At 44.0% G+C, this 20,288-nt stretch overlaps 1 protein-coding gene across 3 annotated transcripts in view; it reads right to left on the reverse strand.

The window, feature by feature from the left end:
- The window catches only part of LDAH (lipid droplet associated hydrolase), a 210,370-nt gene that overhangs the window by 132,063 nt on the left and 58,019 nt on the right, over nucleotides 1–20,288 (reverse strand). For all 3 annotated transcript variants that reach the window (XM_074988985.1, XM_074988984.1, XM_074988986.1), the window contains exon 4: nucleotides 9,392–9,561. In XM_074988985.1, coding sequence (XP_074845086.1) covers nucleotides 9,392–9,561 — 170 coding nt within the window. The remainder of the gene's footprint in view (nucleotides 1–9,391; nucleotides 9,562–20,288) is intronic.

A 20,288-nucleotide genomic window follows, 5' to 3' on the forward strand; every position in this document is an offset into this window, starting at 1 on the left:
AAAGGGGTTATGGTGGATGAAAGGTTGGATATGAGTAAACAGTGTGCCCTTGTAGCCAAGAAGGCTAACGGCATACCAGGGTGCATTAAGAGGAGCATTTCGAGCAGATCTAGAGAAGTAGTTATTCCTCTTTGTTCGGCACTGGTGAGGCCACATCTGGAATATTGTGTCCAGTTTTGGGCCCCCCAGTATAAAAAGGATGTGGATTTGCTGGAGCAGGTTCAGCAAAGGGCAACAAAAATGATTAAGGGTCTGGAGCACAAGACCTATGAGGATAGACTGAGGGATTTGGGCTTGTTTAGTTTACAGAAGAGAAGACTTGGAGGTGATTTAATAGCAGCCTTCAACTTCCTGAAGGGGAGCTCCAAAAAGGAGGGTGAGAAACTGTCCTCAGTGGTGTCAGATGGCAGAACAATGAGTAATGGTCAGAAGTTGAAGAGGGAAAGGTGTAGGTTAGATATTAGGAAAAACTACTTCACCAGGCGGGTGGTGAAGCATTGGAATGCATTGCCTAGAGAGGGGTGGATTCTCCATCCCTTGAGGTTTTTAAGTCCCGGCGGGACAAGGTTCTGGCTGGGATGACTTAGTGGGGGTTGATCCTGCTTGAAGCAGGGGGCTGGACTGGATGACCTCCTGAGGTCCCTTCCAGCCCTGTGATTCTGTGTCTGGACACACTATTTCAGCAGTGGGTGCACCCATGCTAAATACAGAGGCACAATAACATCTCTACGCTTGCTTGAATTAAACAATGAGCACCTGGGCCTGAAAAAAGCCATCAAAGCTCAGTTGCAGGGAGGAGGACAAGCTCTCCTACAACAGAAGTCTTTGCTGGGATCACAGTCAAGAAGAGAGATGTGCAATCCCTGAGTCCAAGTGGGGAGGACCTTATTTCAAGTTTATTAGGGAGTTAAGAAAGTAGAAACCCAGCAGAGAAATACTGTTTTACACCCATCTGGGTTGCATGGAGTTCCTAAAGAGCTCCACAGGAAGGGAAACCAAGGCAAGCAGTACCTGCAGAACCCCTCCAGGCCAACAGGGGAACTCTACAGGACAAACATGCCCCACAACAATCCTTTTTTGATGGTGATCTCCTGCTTGAAAGGCTGCTTTCTGGAAACTGCCAGTTAACCAATTCTTAACCCATGTAAAAACAAAAAGCAGTCAAGTAGCACTTTAAAGACTAGCAAAAGAGTTTATTAGGTGAGCTTTCGTGGGACAGACCCGCTTCTTCAGACCATGGCTAGACCAGAACAGACTCAATATTTAAGACACAGAGAACCAAAAACAGTAAGCAGGGAGGACAAATCAGAAAAAGAGAATCAAGGTGAGCAAATCAGAGAGTGGAGGCGTGGGGGGGAAGGTCAAGAATTAGATTGAGCCAAGTATGCAGACGAGCCCCTATAGTGACTCAGAAAGTTCCCATCACGAATTAAACCATGTGTTAATGTGCCGAATTTGAATATAAAAGTTAAGTCACTATAGGGATTCGTCTGCATACTTGGCTCAATCTAATTCTTGACCTCCCCCCCCACCCCTCCACTCTCTGATTTGCTCACCTTGATTATCTTTTTCTGATTTGTCCTCCTTGCTTACTGTTTTTGGTTCTCTGTGCCTTAAATACTGAGTCTGTTCTGTTCTGGCTATGGTCTGAAGAAGTGGGTCTGTCCCACGAAAGCTCACCTAATAAACTATTTTGCTACTCTTTAAAGTGCTACTTGACTGCTTTTTGTTTCAATAGTGTACAGACTAGCACGGCTTCCTCTCTGTTACTATTTAACCCATGTAGTGTGTGCTGTGATACTGTGTGGTGCTAACTTTTAAAATCTCAGTCTTACAATGTCTTACAATCGTGCTACCATAGTTCATTTAAGCCATTACCTTTACCAATAAAACTGTGATCTTTTCAAAGAATGAAATCAGGTTTGTACAACAAGAACTATTTTTCGTGAAACCATGTTGACAGGCTTTAATTACATTCCTACCCTTCAATTCTTATTAAATACAAAATATGAACAGGTTTTCCATAATTTTGCCTAGAAATGATATCACCCTATCTGGACTGCAATTACCCAGGTTATCCCACTTGTCCTTTTTTGACTATTGACTTAACATCATCACTCATCCAGTCTTCTGGAATTCCCTGGATAATCCAAGATTTATGACAAATGAATATCAGCAGAGAAGACACCCTCAGGCAGCTCTTTTAAAATTCTTAGGAGAAGGTTGCCTGGTCATTCAGATTTAAAAACATTTATCCCTAGTAGATTATGTTTAGCATCCTCGTTGATTATTCATAGATTGGGAAGTACTTCAACATCCTCATGTGATACAAGCACATCATCTGAAACAAATATTTATTGAACATTTTACCTTTTTATTACCATCTCCATGCTAAGACTTGTTTGATTTCTAACACACATAAAACTCCTCTTTATTGGTATTAGCCTTCCCAGCCATGGGTATTTCTCTGATTTCTTTAGTTTCCCAATTTTCTATACTTTATAGATTTTAATTTAATTGAATTCTAATTTAAATCACTTCTATTTCCCCTTTTTCCCCATCAGCTTCTTTTATTTCTGTTTGATGCTTTCACTTAGCTTTTAAATGTGTGTATTCTCTGTACTTCCTGGCTAACATTTGGATACAGAAGATTCTACTTGAAAGCATTGATTTTGGCTGCCCTCATCTGATTTTAATCCAAAATGCTCCTCAGGAACTTTAAGAACTGCTGGATACCTGGGGCTTAAAGTCAGATCCTAAACTGTAGGAACGGAGGATAATAATGTCCCTCTAATAAAACGAAGAAAAAAGAAGCTAGTAACAACCTTGGAATTATAGGCTAATAAGCTTTGTCTCAGTACTAGGTTAATTAAAGGGAATGATAAAATACTTATATGACCACCATATGATTATGAAAAATCAGAGTGACTCTTCTAAAGGAAAAAATTGCCTCTTTTGTCCACTCAATTTTTCTGGACACATTAAAATAAATCAATCAATAAATAAAAATGCACAAATGGTGGACACTGGAGATTTGTTTGATATTATGCATATGAATTTTCAAAAAGTCTTCTATAAAATGCCTCACCTTGCGACTAGTAAGTTCCTAAGACCGAAGAAAAGTAATTAATAATGGGTCAGAAGCAAAGGTCAATAAAGTATTGGAAACTATTTAAGAGATCAACCAATTTTCAACCTGTCCATATTAGTAATGTCTGATACATTTATTAACTAGAAGATTTAACCAGTGTTGCTTGGGTCCTTCAGGGCAGGGGGCTGGCACTGTGGGAGGTGAAAGAGTGACGACAGAGGCTTGGGAATGTGGAGGGCTCAGGATATGAGACTGGCATATGGGTGTGCAGGAGACTGGGTGGGGGATTGAGGAGGGGCAGAAGGCTTGGGATATGGAGGGTGCTGGAGTCAGGTTGAGGTATGAGGAGGGGCTCAGGGCAGTGAATTTGGGGGTGTGGAAGACAGAGTAGGGGGTTTGCAAGAGTGGGGGCTCAGAGCAGGGGGTGGAGGGCTTGGCGTGACTGCCGGCTTCTCACTGGGAGGTAACCTTTTGTGGTCCCCCACCACATGTCAGCATTTCCCCATGGCGGGGGCTCTGCACCCCGCCCACCAGCTTCTTCCTGTGGCTGGCCCGGGGCAGGAGTGGGGCCACACAGGCTTCCTGCCAGTTCTCCTCAGGCCTGGTCCAGGGTGGCAGGGACCATGTGGCATCCAGTAACTGCTCCCAGGGGCTGGCCAGTGTGGCAGGTGCTGCCCACCAGTGGCTACTCACTGTGGTGCTTGCTGCCCCCCCCATGGTCATGGGTGAGTGCAACTAACCCTACTTTCACACCCCTCCCTTTGTGTTTGATAAGAAACAATCCCATTCCATGCACACCCTGTTACTCTGGCACAACCAAACCCTGACCTTGCTTTGACTTATTATAAGAGTAAGATGTATAAGAAATTTGGGCAGTCCTAGTTCTTACCACTTAGGTGACGTTCTGGTTCAAATGGACTCACAGACGGATGATGGACAGAGATACACATGTCTAAAATATATGGATAGGCGATCTGAAAAGAGGGATGAAATGCAACAAATGTTGCATATGGCTCAAAGTTATTTCAGTTGGTCAAGACTGGAGAAACTTCAGAGACTCAACACAGCAGGTTCATAGAGAGTGGGCGAATTCAGTTTTGACTCGTGATGTAAGGCACGCTGAAAGGAACAATTTGAACTACTCAGATGTTCTGCTAGCTTCTAAATGATCTGTAACCCCTCAGGACAAAGAGCTGGAATAGGTTACCAGTGTTTTCAGTATTTTCTAGATTACTATATAAATCAACGATGCCCTCAAACTTGTGTTCACTTCTTGTTATCATCATCTGCCCTCCTCTCTCTCTCTTTCATACATACACCCCACACACAGAGGAGAGAAAGAGAGAGAAGAGAGGGTACTTTTTTTTAAGAGAAAAGACATTTGCTCTGACTTCAAACAGAAGTGCTATTGTCTGTGTCATGCAGAAAGTCAGTGGCTCTTTCTGGATTTAGAATATTTTAACACAAAGAAATAACTGGCACAGATAAGTTAAATTGGCTTGTCCCATATTCCCCCTTCCCTACTACAATACTGGCACATCCAAGTGAAAAAAAAAGGAGGCAGCAGAACAAATTGCTGAAAGGAAATACTTTTATTTTCTTTCCCACTGCACAATTGCTCTGCAGACCTTCCCAACATAACGCATCAATGAGGCTGAGAGTTTAGCAGGATTCAAAAAATACCTATGTATTTGATTAGACTTTTATGTGCATCCTTTAAAACAGAAAGCCCCCATTCCTTGATTTAGGTTGGCTGTTCTTAAGTACATACCCATAAACCAGGCCATTCATGTACCTGAATTTTTGCCTTGTGAGAAAAGGGCAATCCTTTGTAGTTATCCCCACCCCTGTATTGCCCCTCTTCTCATTAGAGGCACCTACAGCCGAGTCTCCCACACTGCATAGTAGCAGCCTCACTGAGTGGAAATAAATTAATTCCCCCTTGGAACTCTGACAAGAAGGCTGAGGTCAGCAGTGGATGCTGCTGTGGCAGTAGATGGTCCCTTACAACACCCCCATCCTATTATTAGCTCTGACGTCAAGCATCTAGGGCAGCTGAAAGCCAGGAGAGGTTTGAGAAGCAACCATTGAGCGCAAAAGAGGAAGAAGGACAATGCAACTGAAATGGCACATCTTACCATGCAGGCCAGCCAGCATATTCTATCGGTTTCTCTCACATTTGACCATAAAGGAGACAACAGTTTCTAAAACAAGTTTAAAATAAGTACCACAGATTAAACGTGCTAAATAGCCACGAAGGATTTAAAATCTAGTGAACTGCTAGAATATATACAACACATTAACCTCCATATCAGAGCAGTAAAACATGAGCAATGAAAGGTTCTTAAAAAGCACTGAATTTAAGACCAAACTAAAAACTCATATAATAAGGGAACATTACAAAAGAACGATACAAAAATAAAACCAAATGATCTAGCTACTAAACTACACATACGTGCTCGAAGTCTTGCGGGAATCAAATATTCCAGTAAAAATAAAAAGGAAGATGGAAACACAAGTTTCTTATTATCACACTTCATACGTTATAAAACATAACAGTTAACTTATTTTTGGCAAAAGGACAAAGGTTGCACAACACTCTGGCTTACATAAATATTTTTCTATTGTTAAATGCATCTTAAATGTAGCATGTCATATATTAACTTCAAGCACACGTTGCATAGTGCAGTTTCAGAGTGTCCTAAAGATACCCAAGTTTCAACACATTGACAAATATCACATTGCCAGTATCCACTGGGCCAGGTGTAACAAAAATTACTCAACAATTCATAGCTAATAGAAACCAGATAAAACAATTTGAGTAATAAAAATCATACATATGTAGACCAAAGAAAAGTTGATATTTTTGGACAAATTACTGCACATGATATTTTCTAGAACACTCCCTTCTTGAAAAGAAAAAAATAGTTACACAAGTTCCTTCAGAAAACGTTGTTTATAATCACAGAATGAGTTATGCCTGTGGAAATAGATCAGGTTAAGTTAATGTTTCTTTTTTTTTAACTGCTATTGGTTTTTGGGGGTGGGAGGGAAGCTTGAATGGCAATGAAAATACTTATGAAGAAGTGAATGGATAAAACACCAACCTTTCCATAACTGTTGTTCTTCAAAACGTTCTGCTGTGCCCATTCCATTCTAGGTGTGCATGTGCCCACATGTGAAGCCACTGGAGATGTTTGCTTCAGTGGTATGTATACAGTTGGCTGTGGCACCTTCTCAAGTGTCACGCTCATGATTCAGTATATTAGGTGGCACTGCCCTTATGCCCTCTCAAGTAATCATAGAATCACTGAAAATTAGATTTGGAAGAGACCACAAGTCGTCATCTAGCTCACCCACCAGCTGAAAACAGGATGAACCCCAACTCAATCATCCCAACCAGGGCTCTGTCAAGCCTGGCCTTTAAAACCTCTGAGATTAAGGATCTGCCACCTCCCTAGGCAACCCATTCAGGTGCTTCACCATCCTCCTAGTGACGGTTTCTCCTAATATCCAACCTAGATCTCCCTCACTGTAACTTGAGATTACTGCTCCTTGTTTTATCATATGCCACTACTAACAACAGCCTGCTTTCATCCTTTTTGCAACCCTCTTCAGAAGTAGTTGAAGGCTACTATCAAATCCCTCCTCATTCTTCTTGCCCGCAAACTCAATAAGCCCAGTAGCCCCAGACTTGCCTAAGAAGTCCAATATCCCAAACACTTTTCGTTTCCCTCTGCTGGATTCTACAACTTGTCCACATCCTTTCTGTACTGGGGCCCCAAAACTGGATGCAATACTCCAGACGTAGCCTTACAAGTGCTAAAGAAAGGGGAATAAATGCTGCCCCATCCAATCTGTTTTGGCCCAATCTTGCAATTTGTCTAGGTCACTCTGGACCCTATCCTTACCCTCCAGAGTATCTACCTCTCCTCTGCAGCCTTGACACCTCTGGTAAGTGACCATAGGTGCCATACACTTTGAGAACTCCTTTGGGAATAATGGGGGGCCTAAAGACTATGCCATGAACTGGAAATGACATCTACCCACTATGAAATGGAGGAAATATCTGAGGCCTTGGAACATGGAAATCTGGAAGTTAGCATCCCACAAATTAAGGGCAGTTCATCAGTGTCCTAGATCCAGAGAGGAGATGATGAAGGCTGGAGAGATGTGAAACATCAACCTCTTCAAAGACTTGTTGAAGCACCCCACAGGTCCAGAACAGCTCTGAGGCCCCCTTTTGCTTTTAGGATCAGGAAGTACCGGGAGTAAAATCCTTTTCCCGCCATGTACAGGGGAACCTTCTAAACCACACATACTGGAGGTCCTCAACATCCTGAATGAGGAGTTGCTCATGAAAAGGCTCTGTGAAAAGAGATGGGGAAGATGGATGGTGGGAGGAAATGGGGGCCAAGAATTGCAGGTGATAGGACAAGATACTACTGCTCACACTCAGTGGTCTGAGGTGACCTGTCACTAGGACAAACAGTTAGGTGAAGATGGCTGAGGAAAGAATGGGGTGGATCTGGGGCGTTGACTGGGGCATTGTTCTTGAGTGCACCATCAACATGGGTCCTTCTGGTCCCCAGAATGCTCAGCTGTATGAGGCTGAACATACAAAGTGCTGAGGTACCACGCTTCTTGGGCACCCACACTAGGGAGTGGTGCTGGGCGGAGTCTAGTACTGGGGGTGTGCTATGCACCAAGGCAGAGGTACTCAGGGCGGAGTCCGGCAGGGAAGGCTCAGAAGCTGGCTGGAGAGCAGCCTCCATGAGGGCCCTCAGACAGATCACGCTCTTGGGTTAAAAGTGTCTGAAAATGTGACACTTGCCCATTACGTTACTCCCCAAACACGTGAGGCAGCTGCTACCGGTGTCACTAAAAGGCACAGCTCTGTTGCAGTCAGAGTAGGGCTTAAACACAAGAGACCAGGGCATGGCAGTTCCTTGTTGTGATTCTAACTACATTTAACAACTACTTAACACTAGCTACTATAAACACGGCTGTTAAGGCTCCAAGACAGCAGAGATTTAAAAAAAGGAACTGAGAGCGTATAATGCCAGCAGCACCTAATATACCGATGCAGGAGCGCAGCACCCAAGAGGATGCCACAACTGACTTGATGGACACTGCTAAGGCAAAACTGTCCAATGGCCTTGCACACGGTTGTGCACATACCTAGAACACAATCGAAGTAAGAAAGTACTCGAAGAAGAAAATATATAAAATATATATCAGCATCTTATACGTTATTTCATTTCCCCTCCCCCGGCAGGGAGTTAATATAAAAAAGAGGTGAATATTTGGGAAAAGGGGAAGTAAAGAATCTTATTATTATTATGATTTATTGTGAGCTGTTGACAGTGTGGTAGGCACTCTCATTCAAATGAAGGATGCTCTACCTACCTGAAGTCACTTGCTCTCTAGAAAACATTAGACACACATGAATTCACTGAGTATGTTGAGATATAAAGGAAAGTAGTCAATGACAGATACAATGGCATCTCTCACTCATACAGACTTCTTCTCTGCCTAAACGAGGCCTGAGCCACAAAAGCAAGATTTTTATTTCATTTAAAAAGAAACACTCTACTTAACTCTACAATTACACTTCATATTGAAAGAGAAATTTTTAACTCGCTAATTCATTTTTCATAACATGCTTTTTCATTTACACATAACGTTTTACTCACAATAAGGACAGACTGAGCTGTAACACTTTCTTTAAAAATGTCCATTTTTGTCATTAGCTAGCTTCAGTTTTGGGTTCTCGTGCAATAACTCAGTACAACTGTCAAATATCTAGTGGTCTGAGCATAAACTATTAGCAAGGAACATTGGAATTTCAATCCTCATAACATCACCAAATCCATCTAATCTTCTGCTAACCAATTAACTGCTGTGCCTCAGCTTCTCTTTCTGGAAAATGGAAATATTTACTTTTCTGGTTTACCAGGATTTCGCGAGGGTTAGGGTTCGCAAATTGCTCCTAAGCTATGAAAGTATTATGGAAGCCTTATGTAGTCTTATTTGCAAATGTTTATATACAGCAGCCACTCTAGGCTAAAAATCAGACCCTTTATGTTCTGTATCACTTTCCTCTCATCTGGAGCCAGACACCCATGAAAGACGACTGAACATCATTTTCCCTGGTAAGAACATGGTCAGAGAGTAGGGGGATGCTGCTTCTACACAAAGGATGCAGAATCCCATTGCTGTCTTTTTAATCAATCAAATGCTACATGTGGGGAATGTTCTGCTGAGTTACGTAACTTCCCTTCCCCAGCGCTGACATACCTGAAGTTCTGATGCCCTCTTCATCATTTCAAGGGTGATGTAGCAGCCAATCGAATGACCAATCAGCACAAGCTTCATATATTTCGGCACGTTCTTTCTGAGGAAGTCTAACTTGTGCTCAATTTGCCCATGAAGTCCAAAGACATCCTCTAGTTCTTTAACATCCGTTTCTGGAAAATAAAACCAATGCACATTCTTTAAGGACATTTCCACTACACCACGTCTCCCCACTTCTCTACAAAATGCTTTGAAATGAAAATAATTTGTAACTTTGAATGAGCACCCGCTGATACACGTACATGTCCATTAACATCTGCACAGGATGTGAAGCTTTGCATCTACCTACGGAAAGGGCATTACTAAGTGACACTGGAAGCTGAGTGTACAGCATCCCTAGCCTGATGCTCTCTAGTCAAAGGCTTTTCATTCCGTTCAAGATCACATTCAAAACTTCAGGCCTGATCTTTAAATTACTCTATGGACTGACTCAGGCACCTCACAAACAACTTTTGCTTGCAAGAAAATGACCTATCACAACAGCATTGTGCCGCATGAACAATGGAACCAGCAACCTCAGGAGTAAAACTAACACACGCGAGACAGAGCTTTTTTTCCAAATGGACCACAGCTGTGGAACTTGTTTCCAGAAAAAGTCAGAATGACCACAAACTGTAGGGCCTTCAAAGCATAATATAAAATCTACTTCAACCCAGCCTAATAACCCCACTACAATCTTACATCTAAAAATACAGAGCCATGCGCACACACACACACACACACGAAGAGAGAGATGCGCACAGATGGTTTGGTGTCCACTTTGACAAATATGTAAATAAGTTTCACCAATCGCTGCTAACACTGCTCCTCCAAAGACTTTGTGTGATGCTGGGCAAGTATTTCACTGTTTCATTTCCTGATGTGTAAAACTAGTATCTCCCCGTTATGAAGTGATTTTGTGAGGACTGATACAGAAAAAGACAGTAAGATGCTCAGATACATTTAAACACCAAAGAGAGAGAAACAAAGAAATTCTTAGAGACAAATTCTTATTTACAATAATACACACAATTTAAATGAAATGTATGCCCTCTTTAAAGGCCCTTTCCACCATATGATGGGGCTTGGTATAATTGAGAATATAGTCCACAATACTGCTAATGAGACCATCAAAGTTTACATCCACATACAGTGAATTTCTTGCCAATCACACTCAGCAGTTTTAAATACTAAAAAAATTTCATATTCATGTAATGTGGCTACTGTTTATTCAGCAGCCACTTTCCTAGATGGAATGCGCTGATACTGTACTAGATTACCTTTTTGGTTGCCTATACAAAGTGACCTTTTGATGCTAAATGATAACTGTTAAAATAATAATATACCCTAATATTTCCCCTCCCCAACCTCAAAGCAAATTACCACAGAGTTTGACACAGAAAGGGCTTTGTTCAACCAAGCTAAAACTCTTATTGGTCACATCCTGGTATGATTTATATTAGGTGGGTTTAAATGAGAAAAAGAAAAAAAGGTCTTACTAAAACACGCAAGGGACAGATAATTAAATGAGAAGCAATGTTTTGCCTAGGAGGCTTTCTGCAGGTAATGGAAAATGGAAAGGTTTGTTGTGTTTCCAAAACTTCAAATAAGGGACCAAGGCCAAAACATTGTTTTGAAACTTAATTTCTGTTTTTAGCAAAGATTGTCTTTACTACTTGTTATTTATTTATTCGGCAGCCTAACTTCATGCAGGAGAAGGCTGGCCACCTCATTCACTTCTTTGTGAGTACATAAAGGTCAGGTCAGTGTAGCATGGTCCTGTGGGTAGGATATGATGCTATACTGGAACTCAGTAGACCAGAGATCTAGTCCAAGCTCTCCCATTCACCTAGGCTATGTCTACACCAGCCCTTCATTTTGGAAGGAGCATGGTAATGAGTGAGTTCAGAAGATGCTAATGAGGTGCCGCTATGAATATGCAGTGCCTCATTAGTATAATGGTGGCTGTGCACAATTCAAAAGCGCTACTTTCAAATTGTGTGCAGCCCGTGTAGATGGGTTTTTTCAAAAGGACCCCCCCGGACTTTGAAAGCCCCTTCTTCTTAAAACCAAATAGGAAGGGGCTTTCAAAGTCCAGGAGGTCCTTTCAAAAAGCCCCCATCTACATGTGCGGCACACAATTCGAAAGCAGCAGTTTGGAATTGCGCGTGGCTGCCATTATGCTAAGGAAGCACTGCATATTCATAGCATTACGTCATTAGCATCTTCCCAACTTGCTCATTACCATGCCCCTTCCAAAAGGAAGGGGCTAGTGTAGACGCAGCCCTACTGTGGGACCTCCAGCAGATCAATTGCCCTCTATAAGCCTATTTCTGATCCTATCCTTTATTTGTCTTACATTGGTAGCTCTCGGGATTTTACACAGAGTCTTGTAATAACTAATGTTTTACTTAAAGCCCCAGTACCTAGAAAGAAGTGATTTTATGGGAATCTCAGCTTTCAGCTGAAAAAATAAAATAAAAGTAAATCAGTAACTCTCGTGACTGTACAGAAAAGCTCAAAATATGTAGGATGATAAGACAATTGCAGGGAAACTAAATTATTTCTTTGCATCAGTCTTCAAGACTGAGGATGTGAGGGGGATTCCTAAAACTGAACAATTCTTTTCAGGTAACAAATCTGATGAACTGTCTCAAATTGAGATGTCATTAGAAGAGGTGTTGGAACAAACTGATAAACTAAACAGTAATAAGTCACCTGGGCCAGATGGTATTCACTCAAGAGTTCTGAAGGAACTCAAAAGTAAAATTGCAGAACGATTAACCGTGGTTTGTAACCTGTCATTTAAATCAGCGTCTGTTCCAGATGACTGGAGGATAGCTAATCTGATGCCAATCTTTAAAAAGGGCTCCAGAAGTGATCCTGGCAACTACAGGCCAGCCAGTCACACTTCAGTACTGGGCAAGCTGGTTGAAACTCTAGTAAAGAACAGAAGTGTCAGACACATTGATGAACATAATTTGTTGGGGAACAGTCAACATGGCTTTTGTAAAGGGAAGTTGTGCCTCATCCATTTTTTGAAAGGGTCAACAAGTATTTGGACAGGGGGGATCCTGTGGATGTAGTGTACTTAGATTTTCAGAAAGCCTATGACAAGGTCCCTCACCAACGGCTCTTAAGCACAGGTAACTGTTCTGGGGTAAGAGGGAAGGTCCTCTCTTCGATTGGTAACTGGTTAAAAGATTGGAAACAAAGGGTAGAAATAAATGGTCAGTTTTCAGAATGGAGAGGTAAACAGTGGGGTTCCTCCAGGGGTCTGTGCTAGGACCAGTCCTATTCAACATATTTATAAATGATCTGGAAAAAGGAATAAACAGTGAGGTGACCAAATTTGCAGATGACACAAAACTACTCCAAATAGTTAAGTCCCAAGCACACTCTGAAGAGCTGCAAAAAGGTCTTAATAAACTGGGTGATTGGGCAACAAAATGGAAGATGAAATTCAATGTTGATAAATGCAAAGTAATGCACTTTGGAAAATATAATCCCTACTATACATATAAAATGATGGGGTTTGACTTAGCTGTTACCACTCAACAACGAGATCTTGGAGTCACTGTGGATAGTTCTCTGAAGACATCCATTCAGTGTGCAGTGGCAGCCAAAAAAATTAACAAAATGTTTGCAATCATTACGAAAGGAATAGATAGAAATAAGACAGAAAATGTCATATTACCTTTATATAAATCCATGGTACGTCCACATCTGGAATACTGTGTACAGATGTGGTTGCCCCATCTCAATAAAGATATATTGGAATTGGAAAAGGTTCAGAAAAGGGCAACAAAAATGATTACGGGTATGGAGTGTCGGCCATATGAGGAGAGATTAATAAGACCGGGACTTTTTAGATTGGAAAAAAGACGATTAAGGGGGGATATGATAGAGGTATATAAAATCATGACTGGTGTGGAGAAAATAGATAAGGAATTGTTATTTACTCCTTCTCACAACACAAGAACTAGGAGGTCACCAAATGAAATTATTAGGCAGCAGGTTTAAAATAAACAATAGGAAATATTTTTCACACAATGCATAGTTAACCTGTGGAACTCCTTGCTGGAGAATGGTGTGACTATAGTAAAGTTTAAAAAAAGAACTAGATAAATTCATGGGGGAAGGGTCCATCAATTGCTATTAGCCGGATGGGCATGGAGGGTATCCCTAGCCTTTGTTTGCAAGAGGCTGGAAATGGGTGACAGGGAATTGATCACTTGATGATTAACTGTTCTGTTCATTCCCTCTGGGGCAGCTGGCATTGGCCACTGTCGGAAGACAGGATACTGGGCTTGATGGGCCTATGATATGATCCAGTATGGTTGTTCTTATGTTCTTACCACAGAGTTCAAAATATCAGGGCCAAGCCTTACAAAAAACTTCGAAATGGCCATGCTAATGGCCAAATCAAAGAATACTAATGAGGCACTGAAATGAATAGTCAGTGCCTCATTAGTATGCTGCCAGGGTTTGCTTGCCTGCGGCTCATCTGCACGGGGTCCTTTTCGAAAGGACCCTGCCAACATTGGAATCCCCTTATTCCTATCAGCTGGCCATTTTGAAATGTTTTGTAAGTGTAGATGTAGCCCAGATGGCAAAGAAAAAATATGCTTACATAAAACAGTAGTAATAATAATGATAAATTCATCTCAGGATTTTCTGTGGGGCTTGAATCATGATTTCTGAGCATTTGGGGTTGAGAATATGGGTCTTTCTACAGTACAAATTTCAGGTTAGTGAGAGTTGCTTACTATGTGTATGTACATTATGGGCCACAATGAAACTTTTGCTGAAACTTTTGTATAATACAAACAGCATCAATAACTATAGCCAAATTTACTGGCAATATTTCCAAATTAGACTTCCCAAAAACAGTCACCTGAATCCATATTTAATTACCCAAATAAGTTACCTGAACCTCTAAGTTGCTAGGGTACCTTCACTATTTTTAGCTGGAGCTATGGCTGCTCAGAACCACTGAAAGGATGGTCACTTATTTATATGCCTAATTTTAGGCAGCTTTTTAAATTGCACACACGCACGCTTTCTCAAGGGTCAAGAAGGCAAGCATGTTCTTTTCTTTTCAAATGCTGGTATACTGTGAAGCCAAATTATACAAGTATGTCAAATACCACATGGGAAGATAAGAATGTACTGGAATTTCCAAGGGTCCATATGCTAACTTTCAATAAATTATAAATCAATAAATGCCTTGATCCTGCCCTCTTTACTCAGATAAAGCAGCTATTAATTTCAGTAGAAAATCAAACTAAGGACAGCAGGACTATGACCCACAGAACAAATTGGTTTGAAACTATGAGGTTTTATTCCCTTGTTTAACAGCAGTGAATATTTTAGTATCTTTCATCTCTAAATATAATAGTACAAAAGAGAAATATGAAACTGCTTTCATCCTGGAAAATAATTATGGCCCTGATCCCACAAACAGATGCGTGCCAGTGTGGAATCCTGCAGATTTCAATTACTGTTTTCACAGATGAATAAGAATGGCCACAAATCAATGGTTAACAGCATTGGAACAATAAGAGATATTTACTGGATTGGGCCCATAAAACCCCTACTGGCAGATGCTGAAATCATGCACAGCTTCAGAGCTTTGACAGTCATGAGTAATCCACACATTCCAGTCTCACTAGCTTCTATACTACCTCACATTATCATGTGTCCCTATATACATACACATATATTTGGCCAAATATAAAATTGTCCTCGTCTTGTGTTATCTCAAAACGTCTCTCCAGTGCAAACATTACCTTTATAATGGACTGAAATCTATCCATGGTGTCATTGGTTTACATTATTTATTTATTTATTTTTTACAGAATAAAATTGTCCAGGGAATGTCCAACATCAACACGAATTTCTTGGGTGGAGATGTTTAAAAGGGATCTTTATATAAGCAAACAGATTTGCACAAACACACTGGCAGTTCCTTCTCTAATGGCTCTACATCAGAGCAGAGAGCAAAGGGCGAGCTATTTCACCTCAGGTGTGGAATAAATTGCACGGCTGAAATAGAGCTCATTGAAGCTGAATTTTTAGATAGCAGAATTACATGAGTTGTACCTTATGTTGAACAATCCCTATCTCTGCCAAACCATGAGTCTTAAGACTTTATTTAGCTAAAATGTATTCAAAGAAAGAAATACTGTATTTCTGTATTTTCTTTGGCATAATGTTAATCTACTGATTTTCTTTCGGAAAAATAAGCTTGTGATTGCTTTAAAGAATTTCTTTTTCTAACCTCTATTAAACTGTGAGTCGCAAAACAATGACAGATTAGATTCAAGCGTTTGCTTGGAAATTAATTGTCCAGTTAACCCTGTTAAGAAAAATGTGAGCCTGGCTTTGACAGAAATAGCCTTTTTGGATGGAGAAAGGAGGCAGTGTTGTACATGAGTGAAATCGGATGAGAAGAATATTGATACAGTCATATGAGCAGAGACTAATAATTCCCATGAGACAGGTGCACAGATCATAAACTGGGACAAATCATTATGGAGTTCATAAGATCTCGAATCTCTCTTAGCCCAGTTGCCCATAAAAGATACTGTGGCTGAGATTTACAGGGATGCAAATGTGCATTTACCTTTGCACGTGCCTGATTTTAGCATGTAAATCCCTGAAGCATGTATGCAAACAAGGGACTTTCATGCCCACATGGCCAATCAGGCAATAGGATTTTGAACACGTAAGTTGAATAGATATAAACATCTCTGGAAAGCAACTGGGGCAAACTTTGAAATTGAGGGCAGCACATTTATTCATAGCTGACATTCAGTAATTCCACAACCCCAAAATTTTAGTCACAAGCTGTTACGAAAAATTTTAGACTTTCCTTGGAAATAAAGTGAATGCTGGAGGCAGCCATTTGTGAGAAAAGTTCTCTTCTCATTTAAATAGAAAGTGTCAGATATCTGCAACAGTAGATACAGTAAACTCTTGATATAATGGAATAATGCAGGGGAGGGCTGTCCATTAAAACCAAAAGTCCATTAAATCGGAGGGTTTACTTCCCCAGCTCCCAGTCGCCCACACTCTGCCACGAGCATGGCGTCTGTTTAGGCTCCAAGCCACCCATGCTCAGGGCAGCACGGGGGGCTCCTCTGGCTCTGAGCCACCTCTGCCTCTGTGTCCCTCTCCCCTTCTCCCCCACAGCTGGGATCACCGCCATGGAGCTCAGCAGGGGCCCAGGGGGCGGGGACGACACAGCGGCAGCTCTCCAAGCTGCGGCCAGAGACACCATGGCTGCAGCAGTTCTAGTGTAGTGGTTCCAGCTGTGGCCAGGGACACTGTGGCTGTGGCGGTCTCAGCGGCAGGGGACCAATGGGTGTCTCTGGTGAGTTGCCACTTACAGCACTGTAGAGTACAGCACTGTACTTTTTTTTCTGGGTGGCGGGGGGGAAGGCTAGCGGACGTCCGTTATTACCAGTGTCCAGTAAAACGGAGCCCGCTACAGCGAGGGCTTACTGTACTGTCACTTACTTTATTTTTAAGATAACCAGCCAATTTAGCCACCCATTCAGTTATGTTACTCAGTTATAACTATGCATATGGCCTTTGTCACTGAGCACTTCCCACTCTTCCAAAGACTACAACATTCTCTCTTCTCCTTCCCTCCTATCAAGCAGGCATTTGTTTTATTCTTCCTTTGTGTTTTGTTTAATTAATGATTATTTGGGAATGGAGCATAATATCATGGACAAATAGGTAGAATTTACAGTTGGTTCTGAGCACACTGAGGTATGTCATCCATGTAGGTATGTCATCCACCTAAATGCTTTGCCTGGCTCTGGTGGAGGGTCTACCTCCCATGCTCACGAGCACACCCTTGTAGGTCAGTGGTAGCAAAGATCCAGAGGAAGGTAGCTGTGACGGAGGGCAGCCAAATTAGGGAAGAAAAAAACAGGTGGTACTATGAAAGATGAAAAGGAGTAATTCATTACTGTAAGAAAGGAAACATGAACTTGGAAATAGCTATTCCTGTACCCTAAGCAGAGATTCATCCATTTGCTACTGCAATAAATTAATAGAGGGCTATATTACAATATGTGGGAGGAGCTCAAGTTGCTCCAAGAACTTTCAGAAAAAAGTTTCACTGGGTTGAGAGAGATGTACATGAACTCAACTCTCATTGCATGTTACCAGGGCCAGCCTTAGGGAAAATGGCACCCTGAGGCCATGGCTATATGAGGAAGTTCCTTCAAAAATAATTTAGAAAGTAAGGCCTGTTCTGAAATAGCCGAGGGAGCAGCTGCACACAGAGCGCTCCTTAAAAATTACATATGAAAGAATGCTGCTTGCCTTTTGAACTCCCTCACCCATTCCTCTGGTAGGAAGAGTGCCTTCCTTCGAAAATAATTTGAAAGAAAACATGTGTCCCCGCTCTGCAGGGCCCTCTTTCAAAGGAGAGGGTCCTCCATGGTACCAGCCCACTGGAGGGTGGAGATGCCCTGGACAGCCCCAGAGGAGCTCTATGCTCCCTGTGTGGGCCTGTGTTCAAAGTTCCTGGGATCCAGAAACCCTGAGGCAGGAAGCTGAGAGCATGCTGGCAGCAGGAACAACATGCCTTCAGCTGCATGCCCTCCAGCACACCCACGAGGAGCCAGACACCTGAGACAGCCATGAGCCCCGCGCCCCACCAGGGAACCAACATCACCCAGGGAAGGGCTCCCAGTACTCCAGTCAGAGTGGGAAGAAAAGGGTCCCATCCTGGTCAGAGCCAGAGCTGCGGGACCTCCTCGGCCTCTGGGGGGGACAAGGAGGTCCTGGGTCAGACCATGGGGCACTGACGGAATGCCGCAGCTTTTGGCCGCCTGCCCACTGCACTCACCGTCGGGGGGCACCGCCCTCCCCTGGACCAAGTGCAGTCAAAAGTTACAGAGATGCAGAAGGCCTTCTGCAAGGCCAGGGATGCCACAGGCTGCTTGGCGGCACCACCCAGAAGCTGGCCCGATTACAATGAACTCGACTGCCTCCCTGGGACAAAGGAGGCAGCCGAGCACCCAGAAGAGTCCCTTGACACCACGGTACTGGAGAAACTCCAGGAGACTGAGGAGGAAGAGACGGAACCCTGGAGTGTGCCCCCGAGCCATGACATGGCGCACGAGCTGGAGTCAGACAGCGACGAGGAGCGGTCAGACCAGGGGAACCTGGTGATCACCATTTGTTCCAGGTCCTCCAGTCAGGCCACCTCCACCTGGGCCTTCCTTGAGCTCCTTGAGGCACTCTCAGGTGGGACCTGGGCATTTTGGACACCCCAGGATGTGTAGAGGGGGTGATCCCTAGCCCCAGGGGAGGCCCACACATGTCCATCTACACCCAATCCCATGGACAGCACCACGAAGCACACGGTGTGGGTGAGGAAGGGGGGAGGTGGACCACGGCCAGCATACACCCCACTCATGCTGGGACCCATCCACGCATGCGATGCCCCAGGGCCTCTGGGCAAACGGAAGACGGGCTAGGAGGGCTGGGTAGTGGGTTGGGGGGCATGCCCCCCTGTGGCCAGGTCACGGGTCGCCTCTCTTTTTCCTTCTGTCTCTACAGCTCTGGCACTGGGGGGCCAGGCCAGCCCTGTCAAAGTTCCAGGGAGCCCCACCACAGCCAGCAAGAGAGACAGGGAACCTCCCCCGTGCCGAAGCACACGCGCTGCAACAGGAGGACATGCCACCGCCCCCCCAGAGGAGGAGGCTGCCACCACCCAGACAGCTGCCCAGCTGGAGCAAAACCAGGTCCTGTAGCAGAGTCTGACACTGGAGCAGGTGGCCTGGGATCGGGTTGTGGGTGCCCCTGATGCCTTCACCCAGGCTGTCACTACCCACCTGGCCCAGGTGCCCACTCCAGTACCAGCCCCTTCTGCAGAGCCCCCACAGCCCAGCCTTACATTGCCCCCCATGGCCTCTGCCCTTGCTGCCCTGCTCCCACTCCACCTCTCCCCAGCCACCTGGCTGGAACTGGGGTGGCAGCTGATGGCCAGTGCGGCCACCACTGAGACAGCGCCTCCCATCCTCCCGCCGCCACACATACTTCACCAAGCCTGAGGTCGCTGCACCCCCACCTTGCTGCTACCACCCTGTGGTCCCGGCCCTATCCCAGCCCCGCAGAGGATCCAGGACAGGAGGGGCACCTACAGCTACTGTGGCTCACGGTCCCCACTCCATACCCAGTCCCCAGTGTAGATAGTTCAAACCCCATCCTTGGTTCCCAGTCAAGTTACGTACCTCGGAAGAATAATGTTAGCTGTTTGGTGTTTCAGTAAATGTTTTATTTTTCATCACCCCAGTGTCCCATGAGAATGGTGGGGGACCAGTGAGGAGTGGGTGTGTGGGAGGGGGTTGTGGAGGGGGTGGTGTGCAGGAGAGGGTGGGGGAGGTGTGGCTGGGTGAGGGCAAAGGCCTCCCAGAGGGCTTCCCTTACACACAGCCAGTCGTGGTCCACCTGGTGGCACAGGGCAGCGGCCAGATGCTCAAAGCTGGGTTCGGCCTCAGCCACCCACCGCTGAACAAATACCTTCTGCTTACTCTCCACAATATTGTGGAGAGTGCAACAGGCCCCCACAACGGCAGGCACATTCTGGAGGCCGACCTCCAGCCACATCAGGAGGCACTGGAAGCGCCCCTTCAGATGGCCAAATACCCACTCACTGGTGTTGCAGGCCTGGTTAAAGCTGGTCCTGACTGGGGGTCCATGTGGCCCATGTATGGCTGTGCGAACCATGGGTGCAGGGGGTAGGTGGCATCAGCCACTATGCATGGGGCATGGTCATGTGCCTGACTGGGAGCTCCCATGGGGTGATATAGGTCCTGCCTCCATCTTATGC

The sequence above is a fragment of the Carettochelys insculpta genome, chromosome 3, assembly GCF_033958435.1.
Source record: "Carettochelys insculpta isolate YL-2023 chromosome 3, ASM3395843v1, whole genome shotgun sequence".
In the NCBI taxonomy this organism is placed as follows: domain Eukaryota; kingdom Metazoa; phylum Chordata; order Testudines; family Carettochelyidae; genus Carettochelys; species Carettochelys insculpta.